Consider the following 14,741-nt stretch of genomic DNA (forward strand, 5'->3'; position numbering starts at 1 on the left):
CCGCCCAGGTGGGTCTCGAACCCGCGGGCTCAGGCAATCCACTCACCTCAACCTCCCAAAGACACGGGATTACAGGCTGAGCCACCGAGCCCGGCTTAGCTTTTTCACTTTTTTTGTGATGCACAAAAGTTTTAATTTTGATGAGGTTCAGTTTATCCACATTTTCTTTGTTGTTTGGGATTTTGAATTTGGGAAATGTGGTATGAGTAAAACATTCACTGCACTTCCCAAATTCCTTGAATTGCCTTGAAACAAATTTTAGCTATCATACTTTATCATCACAACTAAAAATAATAGTAGTAATATATTAATATAATTAGATAGTTCTCACATTATCTTGATGTCAAACAGTATCTTCATACAGAGAACATGATAACTAAAGTTTCTCTTCTGTGCTTCTCCCCAGTTACTTGTATCAAATTGCACATCTTGGAGATGATGATGAAGAGCCTGAGTTTTCATCTGCCATGCCTTTGGAAGAAGGAGACACGTTCTTCTTTCAACCAAGACCACTCAAAAATCTTGTACTGGTTGATGAGTTGGATAGCCTCTCTCCCATTCTGTTTTGCCAGGTGTGGGGCTTTCCAGTCACCTCTATAATGAGCCGTGCCACCTGTTTTTGATTCTAAAGTTGAATGAATGACTTTAAAGTTTTCCTCCAGTTATTATAAATTAAGGTCTAGTGTAAGAAACAGGTTTGTTAGCATGTCTGTGGACTCATCAGAGTGCAAAAGTGAAGCAGTTAAAGGTAGAAGTTTAGGCACTAAAACCATTAATAAATCCTTAGGTTTTTTAAAAAAAGTATAAAACTAAATGTTTAATGTAAAAATTCAAACCATATAAAAGGTAGAAAGTTCTTCCCCCAGTCTTCTCAACTGTCAGCTCCATTAAGCCACATTGCTATTAACAACTTCTTGTGATTACTTCTAGGTATTTTCTCTACGTCTACAGTCATATATATGTTTGTGTTACATATTTTTTGTTTTTATAGTAAATGATTTTATATACTATATAGTATTCTGAACTTGACCTTTTATCTCTTAACATATCGGTGTGTAGTTGTGTTTATTTCATTTTAGCACAGTTACTCTTTAAAATACTTCAGAGACGGGGATCAGTCAATAACAAGATGTTTTTAATCCCATCCTCAAGGAGGAACCTGAAGTACCCCAGAATGGAGATTGTCTCTCCCACCCCACTTTAGATGCTCAATTGTAGCATTTAGGAATTTTACCATACTATTGTAACCTGGATAGCTAGTGTTTAAGTGATTATTAGAGATCACTCTATCTAGCTAACCACACTTCTGATGAGAGAGGGGCTTGTTCACTGTGAATCGGGGAAACAAGTCAGCATTCAGGCATTCATCCTGGTATAATTAACCTGTCTGAAATTAATTGCTTTGGTTCTTCCTTTTTGAGAAACGGTTAGTCCTGAGCATAATAGAAAATAAGAATGAGCTGGATGCAGTGACTCATGTCTGTAATCCCAGCACTTTGGGAGGCGGAGGTGAGAGGATTACCTGAACCCACGGTTTCGAGACCAGCATGGGCAACATGGCAAGACCTTGTCTCTACAATAAATAAATAAATAAAAATTAGCCAGACATGGTGGCACATGCCTGTAGTTCCAGCTACTTGGAAGGCTAAGGTAGAAGGATCATCTGAGCCTAGCAGGTCAAGGCTGTGGTGGTCGAGTGTGCCACTGTACTGTAGCCTGGTGAAACAGTGAGACTCTGACTCAAAAATAAGATAAGAATGAATAATTCCTAATTTGATTATTAGTGATTTTTCTCTGTTAACTGTAATTTGAAGAAATAATGGTGCAAATAGTTTGTAGATCATAAGTAAAATTAACAGGAAATTAAAGTATTTATTGCAGACCTTCTTAACATTTTTTGCATGGATTTCTATTAGATTGAGGCATCTGGATCCCATTGGAATAATATTTTTAAATGCATATGATAATATACATACAACAACCCAGAATAGCAAAATATTTTTTGAAGTTATGAAAAAATAATACTGTATGTGTGCTTAAGGCTTTATAACAAGATGGTGGGTTTTAAATGGATGAGTTAATTTTTTTTAAGAGATTGGTGTGAAGGCTGTATATGCAGCATTCATATGTACATCTGTTAGAGTAGGCTTTAACAGAGTAAGAGCCTCTTTTGTTTTGTTTTTTGAGTCAGAGTCTTACTCTGTCGCCCAGGCTAGAGTGCAGTGGCATGCTCACAGCCACTGCAACCTCGACCTTTCAAGTAGCTGGAACTACAGGTGTGTACCACCACACTAATTTTTTAATTTATTTTAGAGACAAGGTCTCGCCATGTTGCCCAGGCTGGTCTTGAACCTGTAGGCTTAGGCACCTCTCGCCACCGCCTCCCAAAGTGCTGGAATTACAGGCAGGAGCCACCATGCCTGGCTCTTTTTTTGCCCGCCTATTTCTTTTTTTGCTTTTCTGAGTTAGAGTCTTACTCTATCACTGAGGCTGAAGTGTAGCAGCATGCTCATGGCTACTACAGCCTCTACTTGTTTGACTCAGGTGATCCTTCCATCTCAGTCGTTCAAGTAGCTGGAACTGCAGTTGTGCGTCACCACGCTCAGCTAATTTTTGATGTAGAGATGAGGTCTCACCAAGTTGCCCAGGCTGGTCTTGAACCCCTGGGCTCAGACAATCCAAGAATTTTTATTTGAACTGTCCAGTTTGGCAAAAGTACAATACAAATGATTCACCTCTTTTGATATGTTGATCAGTATATAATTGTACCGGAAAGCAACCAGATGATTGGAATACCAATATGAAAACACATGTCTTTCCCATTTGGTAGCTAAACAGCAAGGTACAGAGTTATCTAGTAGATGATCAGCTATATCATGAGAGCATTTGTATATAGAGCAGCTGTGATCATGTGCAGACTAATAGCAGGTGTAATAATTACAATTTTACAGTAGCGTTGAGGCTAAATGATAGTTGGAAATATCTACAAACTTAAATGTGATGTGAGTAAATGTGGCTCCTACTGGTGACAAAGTTGTGGTTACTGATATTGTAGTTGTTTCTATTTTTTAAATTGTAGTTTCTATTGGAAAGATTTAAATTTCAGTTGAAAGTTATTTAACACTTTATTTTGCTAAATGTGAAAGTTCTTTTGCTTACTTAAGAACTGACTTTTGTTTCTGAGTTGAAGTCTCTGTCGCCCAGGCTGGAGTGCAGTGGCACATTCATGTGATTCTTCCTCCTCAGCCTTCCAAGTAGCTGGAACTGTAGGCATGTATCACCACATCCAGCTTATTATTATTATTATTTAAAAAAAAATCTTTCTGTAGAGACGAAACTTGGCTGGTCTTGATCCCCCTGGGCTCACCTTCACCTCCCAAAGTGCTGGGATTACAGGTGTGAGCCTCTGTGCCTGGCCACTTACTAACTGATTTAAGCATTTTTGTTTTCGGAGGAATTTGCTGCTTCACACTGGTTTACTTTTTGGAATACTGGGGCTTTTTGTCAATATTTCAAGGCCAGTATATAAACTTAAGCTTCATATACTAAGTTGGCTGGGCATGGTAGCTCATGACTGTAATCCCAGCACTTTGGGAGGCTGAGGCAGGAGGATTGAGTTCAGGAGTTAGAGACTAGCCTGAGCAACATAGCAACACCCCTCCTCTTTAAAAAAAAAAAAAAGATAGAAGTAGTTCTCTGAGAGTGAAAGTTGTGTTTGAAAATTTATCACTAGTAGTCATGATTCCCCTAACTTTTTCTCTGTGTAGATAGCTGATCTGGCCAATGAGGACACTCCCCAGCTATATGTGGCCTGTGGTAGAGGACCTCGATCATCTCTGAGGGTCCTAAGGCATGGCCTTGAGGTAAGATTAAAATTTCTAGATAAGCTGCAGGATTAGGAGGGAAGCATTGACAAAGTGATTTATGGCTTTACTCTCATGTGGTCAAAGATATAGTTAATGTTTCTATGAAAAAGTATGCTTTTTCTCACCTACTTCTCTAAAGTTTATACTTTAGGTTTTCTATTTCTTGTTAGGCATGATAGCTCAGTGGTCGCTAGCCATGACACAGAGGCTAGGAAATCTACATGGAGCTTTTCACTATTTCCTTCTAGTCTAAGTGTTTATTATAAGTTTTTTAAATAGTTATATTAATATATTTTTGTATATATATTTTTGTATACATTTTGTGTCAGAAAAATTACAAGGATAGTAACTGCACCCATTTTTCCTCTCTAGGTCATTTTTAGTTTTAGATATTTTATTTACACTTATGTTTGAGAACCTGAAGGACATTTAGAGGATTATTGACTCTGACTTCAAGGAGCATAAAACTCTAGTAGGAAAGACAAAACAACTAGTGCTTTAGGAGGTGACAGTTGATTTCTATGAATGCGTATAAGGGAGAGATGACTGCCAGCCAAGGGGATAAGGGGGTATTCTAAAGGATGGGACATTTGAATTGGTCTAGATGGGATTTGGCCTTATGGGAGCTAGGGAAAGAAGTGGGATGCTAAAATAGATGGCCATTCCTCTATTCTGTCCATGCACTTTTCTGTTTTTTGAGTCGAAGTCTCATTCTGTTTCCAGACTGGAGTGCAGTAGCACACTCATGGCCACCACAGCCTCGACCCGTTGGACTCAGGCTATCCTTCTGCCTCAGCCTTCCAAGTAGCTGGAACTACAGGCGCACATTACCATGCCTTGTTAATTTTTTATTTTTATTTTTTGAGTTGGAGTCTCACTCTATCACCCAGGCTGGAGGGCAGTGGCATGCTCTTGACCACTGCAGCCTTGACCTGCTGGGCTCAGGCGATCCTTCCACCTCAACCTTCCAATTAGCTGGAACTTCAGGCACATGCCACCATACCCAGCTAATTTTTTGGTTTGTTGTAGAGATGGAGTCTCACCAAGTTGCCCAGGCTGGTCTCGAACCCCTGGGCTCAGGCAATCCTCTTGCCTCCTCCTCCCAAAGTGCAGGGATTACAGGCTTGAGCCACCGTGCCTGGACTTTTTTTTTTTTTTTTTTTTTTTTTGAGATGAGTTCTTGCTATGTTGCCAGACTGATCTCGAACTCCTGGGTTTAAGTAATCCTACTGCCCAGCCTCCCAAAGTTCTGGGATTATAAACATGAGTCACTGCACCCAGCCTAAAATTTAAAAATGATCTAGAAACAGTAAATTACTTAATATATTATATTGTGTAACCACATTTCATAGGAAAAACTTAAGCATTTTCTCAAACAGCATTACCATGTTCCTAGTTTACTGAGATTATTTATTTATATTATTTATTATATACATATATATTATAAATTATATATATTATTTATTATTATTCCCAACTGTTGTTATTGCTGTTTCTGAGGAGGATGCAGTCATACCATACCCAAAGGAAGGGATATAGTTTTGGCTGCAACAACTGTATTTTCCCTGACATTCTGTAACTTTTGCTAGACTGTCATGTGGATTGCCAGTATCTTTAGTCTTTTGGTTCTAGATTCTTCTTTCACTAAATGGTTTTGTCCTTTAAGTCAGCATACATTGTGAACCTTGCTTTTGAGACCTTATTGTCTAGTGTACTTGTAAGCAAGTAGCTGAGTTGTCTGTTCACTGGATCTGTGGTTTGTCTCCTCTCCTGTCAGGTGTCAGAAATGGCTGTTTCTGAGCTACCCGGTAACCCCAATGCTGTCTGGACAGTACGTCGACACATTGAAGGTAAGCACCCCTTTCCCAATAGTCAAAATGAGGGTCTGGGTGCATTGACATAGAAGGCTTAAAAGGCTGCATTCATAACATTTCTATATCATTTTATCTAGTACCACATACCAGAAACTTTTTCTGACCCAACACTATGCTTTTGAGTTTCTTCCAGTCAGGATGCTTTCACCTACTGCTACTTTTTGTGCAAGTGGGTAAGGGTGGTATAGGGTGGCTGCCATATTTCAGTACATAAACATATCAGTGTCGTAGAGCTGTGAAGTGTGTTATTCTTTGGCTTTCTCTTCATAAAGACACTGGTTCTGTCTGTGGAAGAAGTACGATGTGAGAGAAAACTAATGCTTTTTCATTTTCTTCACCTGTGTTCTCATATTGAAATCACGGTGAAATTCAAGGTGGAATTAAAAGGTTTGGTAAAGCTTGTTAATTTAATTAGTCCTGCTAGTGTTTAGGAAAGCAGAGATTGACTGAGTGGAGTCAGAATTTTAGTGTGAGTGTAAGGAGAAGGGAGTCTCAGTTCCTGGTATAAATGGTAACCTTATCCTGAAACTTTGAAAGTAATGTAAAAATGTGTAGTAGTAGAATAGCAGGGAGGTCTTGTGACAGTTGAATTGCAATCCTGTAGAAAAAAACTCAAGTCTCTTTTTCCCTTTGATTCACTTCAAGGCTGTGGGTCATTTCTGTTCCTAGACCTCATTTTTCTCTTGTTCCCTCAGGAATGTGGGATTGATGAGTAACATAATCCTGGCCAGCAGACAAAGCTTCTTCAAGAAAATAGCTGTAATTCTGCCTGACATTTAGATGTTCTGCTTGTTTGGAACAAACTTAAAGAAGCTGGGAAATGTGTAGGAGGAAAACCTCTTTCTATTAGTAGAATACACATTTTTGTGGATTTGGTTTTCATTGTAGGCATTGGAATTAAATCTGAATTGAGTAGAGAGAAAAGTCAATAGGAAATTGGTAGACTTATTTCAGCTGAAAAGATCATTGTTAGATGGTTGGTTATATTTGCAGTGACTACATAAGGCTGTTCGTTAATCAGTATTGAAGTTCAGCTTTGGCTTTGTGGCTTGTTGTTATGGCACTTGAAAACGTTGCCTAGACTGTGTGAATTAGAAAGGTGCTTTAATATAACGTAGTGTGCTCCTTCTTTTTTTTCTTTCAATTTTTAATTTTCTTTTAATTTATTTTAAGTAGGAGTCTCAATTCTGTCGCCTAGGCTGGAGTGCAGTGGCATGCTCACAGCCACCGCAGCCTCAGCCTGCTGGAGTCAGGTGTTCTTCTGCCTCAGCCTTCCAAGTAACTGGAATCACAGGCTTGCACAACCACGCTCAGCTAATTTTTTGAGTTTTTATAGGGACAAAGTCTCACCAAGTTGCCCAGGCTGGTCTTGAATCCCTCAGCTCAGCCAATCCTCTTGCCTCTGCCTCCTAAAGTGCTGGGACCATAGGAGTGAGCCATCACACCCAGAGGTTTTTTATTTTAAGATGAATTTGAATTTACAGAAAAGTTACCCCTCATTTTTATACAGGAGGCAGAATGTTACAGGGGTTGACTCAGGATAGCACATCTGGTAACAGGGACAGAAAATTCTGTCTTCTGAATCTCAATTCAGTGCCCATTAGATTGGAAGTAACACTGCAGTGAGTCTGGTTTTGCTGGATATTCTTTCAGGATAAGCTCTGTACTTTCATCCTGCTGTTACTTGAGTGCCCACCATGTACTCAGTGCAATTAGCATAGAATCCCTGCCTCAGAGTACTTGCCATCTAAAAAAAAAGGCAGGTACACAAAACTATTTTTTGTTGAATATGGTGAAAGGCACAAGTATGTTGAGGGGGCTAGGGGTTAGAGGAGAGAGCGTGTGTTTGAGGATTGGGGAGGGCTGTTTGGAGAGACAGTATTTGCTAAGTTAGTGGTAGGCAGTATGTTGCATGGTGGAACTTGTAGCTGAAAATTTTTCCTTCCTAAATGTCAAGGTCTAGGAAAGGACTATATTTTGCTAAGTTTTACTCTATAGATATTGTCATTTGGACAGTCACCCACAAAAACAGGTCACATTCTCTTAGTTCATTCTCTTTCCAGATAACTCAAGTTACTGTTGAGTGAACATTCCATCTGTCCACACATGCTGCAGCCTTCCAGGCAAATACTAACCTTGGCTGGTACTTGGTGATGCACACTACCAATACCAAGCCTTTTTTTCTCTTCCACAGGTGGCTGGTGAAGGTGCTGATCACCACAGGTGTGTACCTACTGCTAGGGTCTACTGTGGGGTCTTACAGTTTACCCAGGGAGAGGGACTTGCACAAAATAATTGAGGCTGCCCTGACGATGTCTCTCGGAGGGTAACATTGCAGTTGGATGTCAATGCGCATAATTGTGATGCATACCCATCTGCCTGTATATCAAATGGTCTAAGGCAGCAATCAGCTTCTCTTTTGTCCACAGAATTTGTTAAATACGACTAATTTGTCTTTCACGAAGCTGAAGGAGCTTATAGCTAGAAAACCCTGGCTTTGTATTCTCCCTTGGAGTTGTATGTTCCAGGGGTACTGGCCAAAAGATCCTAATCTGGAGAAAACTTGAGTGTATTGAGGACTTACCTTAGCAAGATAATCATCATCAGGTCCTCTGACTATAAAGTGAGAATAAGTTAGTGGAGGCCGAAATCATTTGAATGGTTGTTCACTTTAGCCTTTGACTGAGTTTCCTGTTGAGCCTTAAATCCTAAGGCAAAAGAAGAAAAGTAAAGCATTTCCTCCTCTGGGGAGCTTCTGCAGGGTTCACAGAAGTCCTATTTAACCAGGACCTAAGACGCATTCTCATACCCTGATAGATTCTTGACTGAGGTGTGAACTAATGTTCCTTCACATGAGACTTGCAACCTCTAGGAAAGGGCAGTGTAGATGTTTATAGTTCTTAGTTGTTCATCTTGACTGAAACTTGGTTTTGTTCTGAACTCCAACTTTCAGCCTGAACTCTAGGACATAAGAGGGTCTGCAGGTCTTCCTCATTGTAGGATGGAAGGGGTGGAAGTTGCAGTGTGCTTGGTATTCACAGGGAAATAGATATTTTAAGGAATTCTGTGATACAAAGCAGCTTTCAAGCTTGTCATTGCCCACTTGTTGAATTGTCTAGCCAAAAATATGACCCTATTTAAGTTCACTGAACAACTCTTTTATAGCTGAGCAGTCTGGGTCCTTGGTCAAAGGGAAGATAAGGACTAAGAAACTCCCTTCTCCTTTTCTTCCCTCCATTCTCTTACATGTAAATCAAAAGCCATACAGTCTTTCTTCTGGAAGCTCCCCTTGACTTAAAGAAGGAAACTGGAAATCCTGGCCAGTTAGAGTCCTTTGTTGTTTGACTTTAATGTGCTCTGACACAACTTTTAAGGTATTAGGTTTCAGTAGTAAGAGCATGGGAAATAATACAGTATTTATACAACATTAAGCAATTTCTGGTTTTATACACCCAAAATTTCCAGTTCAAAAACAGCTGGAATATAGGTTCCAAGTTTGGTGTTACGTGGAGGTGGATTTTGGTTTTGTTAGCTATTGAGACATCATATTTTAGGGTGTCATTTTATGATAGTGAACAGTGCTTACAATGCTGTTTTACAAAGATGTCCCCAAAGCGTTTGATATATGCTGGTAGTTATGACAAAAGAGTAAAAAACCAAGTATCTTCTTGTCCAGTGTTATTCCTTTATGATTTAGAAATTGAACCCTTACTCTGGATTCCTGGTCTAGCTGTTAGAGCACACCCATTGGGAAAGATCTTTGGTCTTTGTTTTTCAGCTACCCTGGTACACCCCGGTTTTTTGTTTTTTTTTTTCTTTGAGTTGGAGTCTCACTCTGTTGCCCAGGCTGAACTGCAGGGGCACACTCACAACCATCGCAGCCTTGACCTGCTGGGCTCAGGCGATCCTTCAGCCTCAGTCTTCCAAGTAGCCAGAATTACAGGCATGCACTACCACGCCTGGCTGATTTTTTGATTTATTGTAGAGATGAGCTCTCGCTGCCCAGGCGGGTTTCGAACCCAGGGCTCAGGCAATCCTCTCATCTTGGCTGCCCCAAGTGCTGGGATTATAGGCATGAGCCACCACATCCGGCTGACACCCTGGTGTTTTGTTTTTTGTTTGTTTTTTTTTTGAGTTGGAGTCTCACTCTGTCGCCCAGACTGGAGTGCAGTGGCCGTTCCCGGCTACTGCAGCCTCGACCTGCTGGGCTTCGGCGATCCTTCCGCCTCAGCTTTCCAAGTAGCCGGAATTACAGGCATGCGCTACCACGCCCGGGGGATTTTTTGATTTATTGTAGAGATGAGGTCTCGAACCCGTGGGCTCAGGCAGTCCACTCACCTCAGACACCCTGGTATTAACTGAAGCAAATGTTTTGCAAAACAGTACTTAACTTTACCATGTGTGAAGCAGTTTTATAAATTATATTTGTTTGTATTATAAAGTGCTGATTGCAACCTACCAAACTGGCTTTGTGTCTGCTTATAGGACAGAACACTACTATAAGCCACACCAATGCTATATCTTCACTTGACCCCCATTTTTCTAAAGAATACTGGTTCTGCTGAAATAACCAGTAACCTTAGTTCAGCTGAACCTCATTTGGAGTAATCAAAACCAAAAGTTGTTTCTTCGTTTGGGTGGGTGGGCCGACCGACCTTGTGGAAGTGTGCTCTGGGAAGTGCTCAGACAAACAGTCCTGTAGCTGCTACTGCTAGTAGTGAGGCAGCTGCTTCACATCAGTGCCTTGTCTGCTTGTTATCGTGTCCCTTGTTTACCTATTTTTGGGTAAGAGGGGACAGAAAGGGGGAGTTGATGTAAAATTCAAATGTAAAGTAGGAAATTCTCAACTCATTCTTTAAAAAATAAACATGCCTTTATTCAACGTTTGTCAAACTTTATGTCAAACATTGTGCTGGATGTGGGGCATATCCACGGAAGTGTTTAATGTTGTAGGGTGGGATATGTGGGAACTCCACGGCCTTTAACTATGAGATCTGTGGGGGTTTCCTATATACCTCAGGTCCTCTGACTTCCTTGAGAAGCTCATTATTGTTTATCCAACTACATTCCACTGTGAAAAGCAGATCCCAATCGGATTGTTTATAACCACTGGATTGTCATATTTCTAAATAGTGAAAAACCAGAGAGGTCAATGAATAACAATATAAACCCCCTCGCCCTCCCACCCTGCCTCATTTCCTAGTTATCTAGTGTTCTTACATCATTTCCATCAGGACTAGGATTCTCAGTTTCCAACTCTAGTATGACTTAATCTCACGAAGACTTAAGTCATCTCTTTTATTCATTAGAGCTTATATTCCTACCTGATCTTTCCTGGTTAAAAGCAGTATCTCTTCTTAAGAATGGGTTGTGATTGGCAACTGGCACAAATAAGTGAGCTATATACAAATAAAAATTTCCTCATGCCTCTGATTCCCTTGTTTTGTTCTTCCACATTTCTACAGCAAATATTTCAAGATAACATTAAGGAAGCAAAGTATCTGTAGGCTGTTACGATACCCAATTATCTTTTGGATCATCCTGTGCTCTTGGTGTGTGTGTATGTATGTGTTTGTTAACTACCACATGGAAGATGTGCCTTGGAAGGTTTCTGAAGAGAAAACTGTGTTTCATTTGGCTTTGTAATTCGAATGAGTTCTTATCTGACCGACTCCTTTCTTTCCTTTTTCAGATGAGTTTGATGCCTACATCATTGTGTCTTTCGTGAATGCCACCCTTGTGTTGTCCATTGGAGAGACTGTGGAAGAAGTGACTGACTCTGGGTTCCTGGGCACCACCCCAACCTTGTCTTGCTCCTTGTTAGGAGATGATGCCTTGGTGCAGGTGAGGATTCTCAGAGCTTGCTTACCTACTCAGTTTGCTTCTTTGTTTCACTGTGTTCATGTGTCTTTCCCCCCTCACCTGCCTGCAGGCCTTAGGGAAGGAACATATAATTTTGGCACAAGCATCTCTCTTTGCCATTTTTCTGTTTGTTGCAGAACTATATCACTGCTGCTCTAATCTCTTAAATATTTTAATATGTATTTTATTCGTGAATTTCTTTGAAATGGACGTTGCAAAACATGAGCTTTTTAAAAGTTGACCTTGCTTGGGGCCTACTGGCTCTTTTTTGTTGTTGACCCAGCTGGTGCCTCAAACGCAGGCTCCATATCTAATAGGTGTGAGGGCCATTCTGAGTAATGAGTCAAATTGCTAAAGTCAGGTGTTCTTTTATTGACTCTAGGTGTATCCAGATGGCATTAGGCATATACGAGCAGACAAGAGAGTCAATGAATGGAAGACCCCTGGAAAGAAAACAATTGTGAAGTGTGCAGTAAACCAGCGACAAGTGGTGATTGCCCTGACAGGAGGAGAGCTGGTCTATTTCGAGATGGATCCTGTATGTTATTTTATTATTCATCATGGGACTTAGGTAAAGAAAAGAGTTGTAGTCCAGGCATCTAGATTATAGTCACAAGAAAGAGAATTGGGGAGTGAAAGTGTTCTCAAGCCAATCTGGTCCTTTACAGAGGGGAAAGAAGAGTAAGTTGATGTCTCCCCTCTTAACGATGAGATGCTAGCCGGGCTCGGTGGCTCAGCCTGTAATCCCATGCTTTGGGAGATTGAGGTGAGTGGATTGCCTGATCCCATGGGTTTGAGACCCGCCTGGGCAACTTGGCGAGACCTCATCTCTACAATAAACCAAAAAATTAGCCGGGTGTGGTAGCATGCGCCGGTAGTTCCAGCTACTTGGAAGGCGGAGGCAGAGGGATCACCAGAACCCAGCAGGTCGAGGCTGCAGTGGCCGAGAGCGGCCACTGCACTCCAGTCTGGGCGACAGAGTGAGACTCCAACTCAAAAAAAAATACAAAAAAACAATGAGATACTTTGCTACTCTTGCACTTCACACACTACTTTTCCAGCAGATACTTTTTCCAACAGATACTCTTGCACTTCACACATTACTTTTCCAATAGATCCTTGGCATAGATGAATTTCTGCAGTCTGAATCCATTACAGAAAATTTATTTTGCTAGTTTATATGGAAGGATGTTGGGTATACTTAATTATCTTGTTCTCAGTCTCTAGTATGGCCAACTTTTATAGTCTCGCTGTACCTGTGGTTGAGATTTCTTTGTCTCTTAACCATATTTGAATTCCCTTTCACCCCCAAAATTGTCGTGAATAGACTTATGTATTTCCATTTCCTGAGAGTGAGATTGGCTTAGAAAATTTTTGGCACATTGTCCATGTCAAAGGTCTCTTGATTCTCCTAGAAGATGTTAATTTTGCTTGCTTGTTAGTTTGTTAAGTTTAGTCTCGGGAATTCAAAGAAATTCCTGTCATTGACTTGGTAAGAGGAGTGAGAGGATGTAGAAAAAAATTTAACAGCCTGCCTTCCTTCCCTGGATCCAGGGTTTTGAGGTGAACTGGAGCATCTTGACCCATCCCTTTGTAATTTTGACTTCTGTCTTTACTCCTGTAGTCAGGACAGCTGAATGAGTACACAGAGCGGAAAGAGATGTCAGCAGATGTGGTGTGCATGAGTCTGGCCAATGTGCCCCCTGGAGAGCAGCGGTCTCGCTTCCTGGCTGTGGGGCTGGTGGACAACACTGTCAGAATCATCTCCCTGGATCCTTCAGTGAGTGACATTCAGCTTCAAGGATCTTCTTTGTTCTGGTTGGAACCTGAGCACCCAGCCCACTTCTAATGTCCATCTCTGAAATCAGCTGTGCCAAACCCGGAAATCCATACCTGCTGCTTCTCTTGTTTATTGTAGCAATGTATCTCAGTAGTCTTTTGTTGTGGTTTAAGGATGTTGATATGAGACTACTTAAATGTTTCTTTGGCTAAGACTCAACTTCCTTTTGCAGTTAAAATCCAAAAAATCTGACTGTGTGAAAGGAATTTGACTTTAAAGCCCTAGATGACTTTTAGGGAGGTGTCCATTGCTTATTTACTTTTGCCATTATCCACTTTAACAAAAAAGAGGAAAGTCTGAGCCTCCTAAAGCCCATTCAGAGATTTAGTTTAACTAATAACCTGCTACTTTCTTAGAACTCACTTGTTTTCCCTATGCAATAGAAAGTGCATCTTCAATCCTAGAATTATATTTCTCTGGGAATATTTTTTCAAAGTTGGTCGTTTACTATGTTTTTTATGATTTTTCTCTGCCTTCCTTTCCCAGGACTGTTTGCAGCCTCTAAGCATGCAGGCTCTCCCAGCCCAGCCTGAGTCCTTGTGTATTGTGGAAATGGGTGGGACGGAGAAGCAGGATGAACTGGGTGAGAGGGGCTCGATTGGCTTTCTGTACCTGAATATTGGGCTACAGGTAAGAGATTCAGAGACCACATTGTTGGTGTCAGGTCTTCTGTAGAATGTCATGCATTCCTTTGTCTGATGCAGGCGTTTTCTGTGTCTGTGGGTTCTTATGAAAAGTGAACTGTGCTGCTCTGGGTTTTGCTTTCCTCATCTCTTTAGTGCAAATCAGGCTGGAAAAGTGTTTTCAAGTCCTCACATCTAATAAAAATACTTTGTGATCACTGTACTAGGTCAGAACTAGATGAGTCCTCAAGGGTCACCTGTAGTTCTCACAATTCATTTCAGTTTTTGAAACAAATACGTCAGTTCTTAATTGACTTCATTAGCAATAAAGAACCCCTGAATGTTCTCTGTTGTCAAAGCAGCTGAACTTTTCATGCCATGATAAGCAGGAACCTAAGATAATCTCAGAGTTCTTGACTATTACTAGTGTTTCTTAATGATTATTTACTCAGACATCTAAATAATTTAGCACAGGTAATTTTTGCCTTTTTTTTTTTTTTGAGACAGGGTCTTGCTCTGTCACTTAGGTTGGAGTGCAGTGGCATGATCATAGTTCACGATAACCTTGAACTCTTGGGCTCAAGCAGTCCCTTCACCCCAGCCTCCTGAGTAGCTGAAACTCCATCATGCCCAACTTTTTAAAATTTTTTGTAGAGTTGGGTCTCTCTGTTGCCCT

The 14,741-nt window shown here is 40.7% G+C and overlaps 1 protein-coding gene across 2 annotated transcripts in view; it reads left to right on the plus strand.

Moving 5' to 3' along the window:
- The window catches only part of SF3B3 (splicing factor 3b subunit 3), a 53,888-nt gene that overhangs the window by 23,046 nt on the left and 16,101 nt on the right, over positions 1-14,741 (plus strand). For both annotated transcript variants that reach the window (XM_008063312.2, XM_021715143.1), the window contains 7 exons: positions 407-572; positions 3,768-3,863; positions 5,644-5,716; positions 11,433-11,584; positions 11,985-12,140; positions 13,227-13,382; positions 13,929-14,072. In XM_008063312.2, the coding sequence (XP_008061503.1) occupies positions 407-572; positions 3,768-3,863; positions 5,644-5,716; positions 11,433-11,584; positions 11,985-12,140; positions 13,227-13,382; positions 13,929-14,072 (943 nt within the window). The remainder of the gene's footprint in view (positions 1-406; positions 573-3,767; positions 3,864-5,643; positions 5,717-11,432; positions 11,585-11,984; positions 12,141-13,226; positions 13,383-13,928; positions 14,073-14,741) is intronic.

Source organism: Carlito syrichta, unplaced genomic scaffold (assembly GCF_000164805.1).
Source record: "Carlito syrichta isolate Samal-C Ts95f unplaced genomic scaffold, Tarsius_syrichta-2.0.1 Scaffold306734, whole genome shotgun sequence".
Lineage (NCBI taxonomy): Eukaryota > Metazoa > Chordata > Mammalia > Primates > Tarsiidae > Carlito > Carlito syrichta.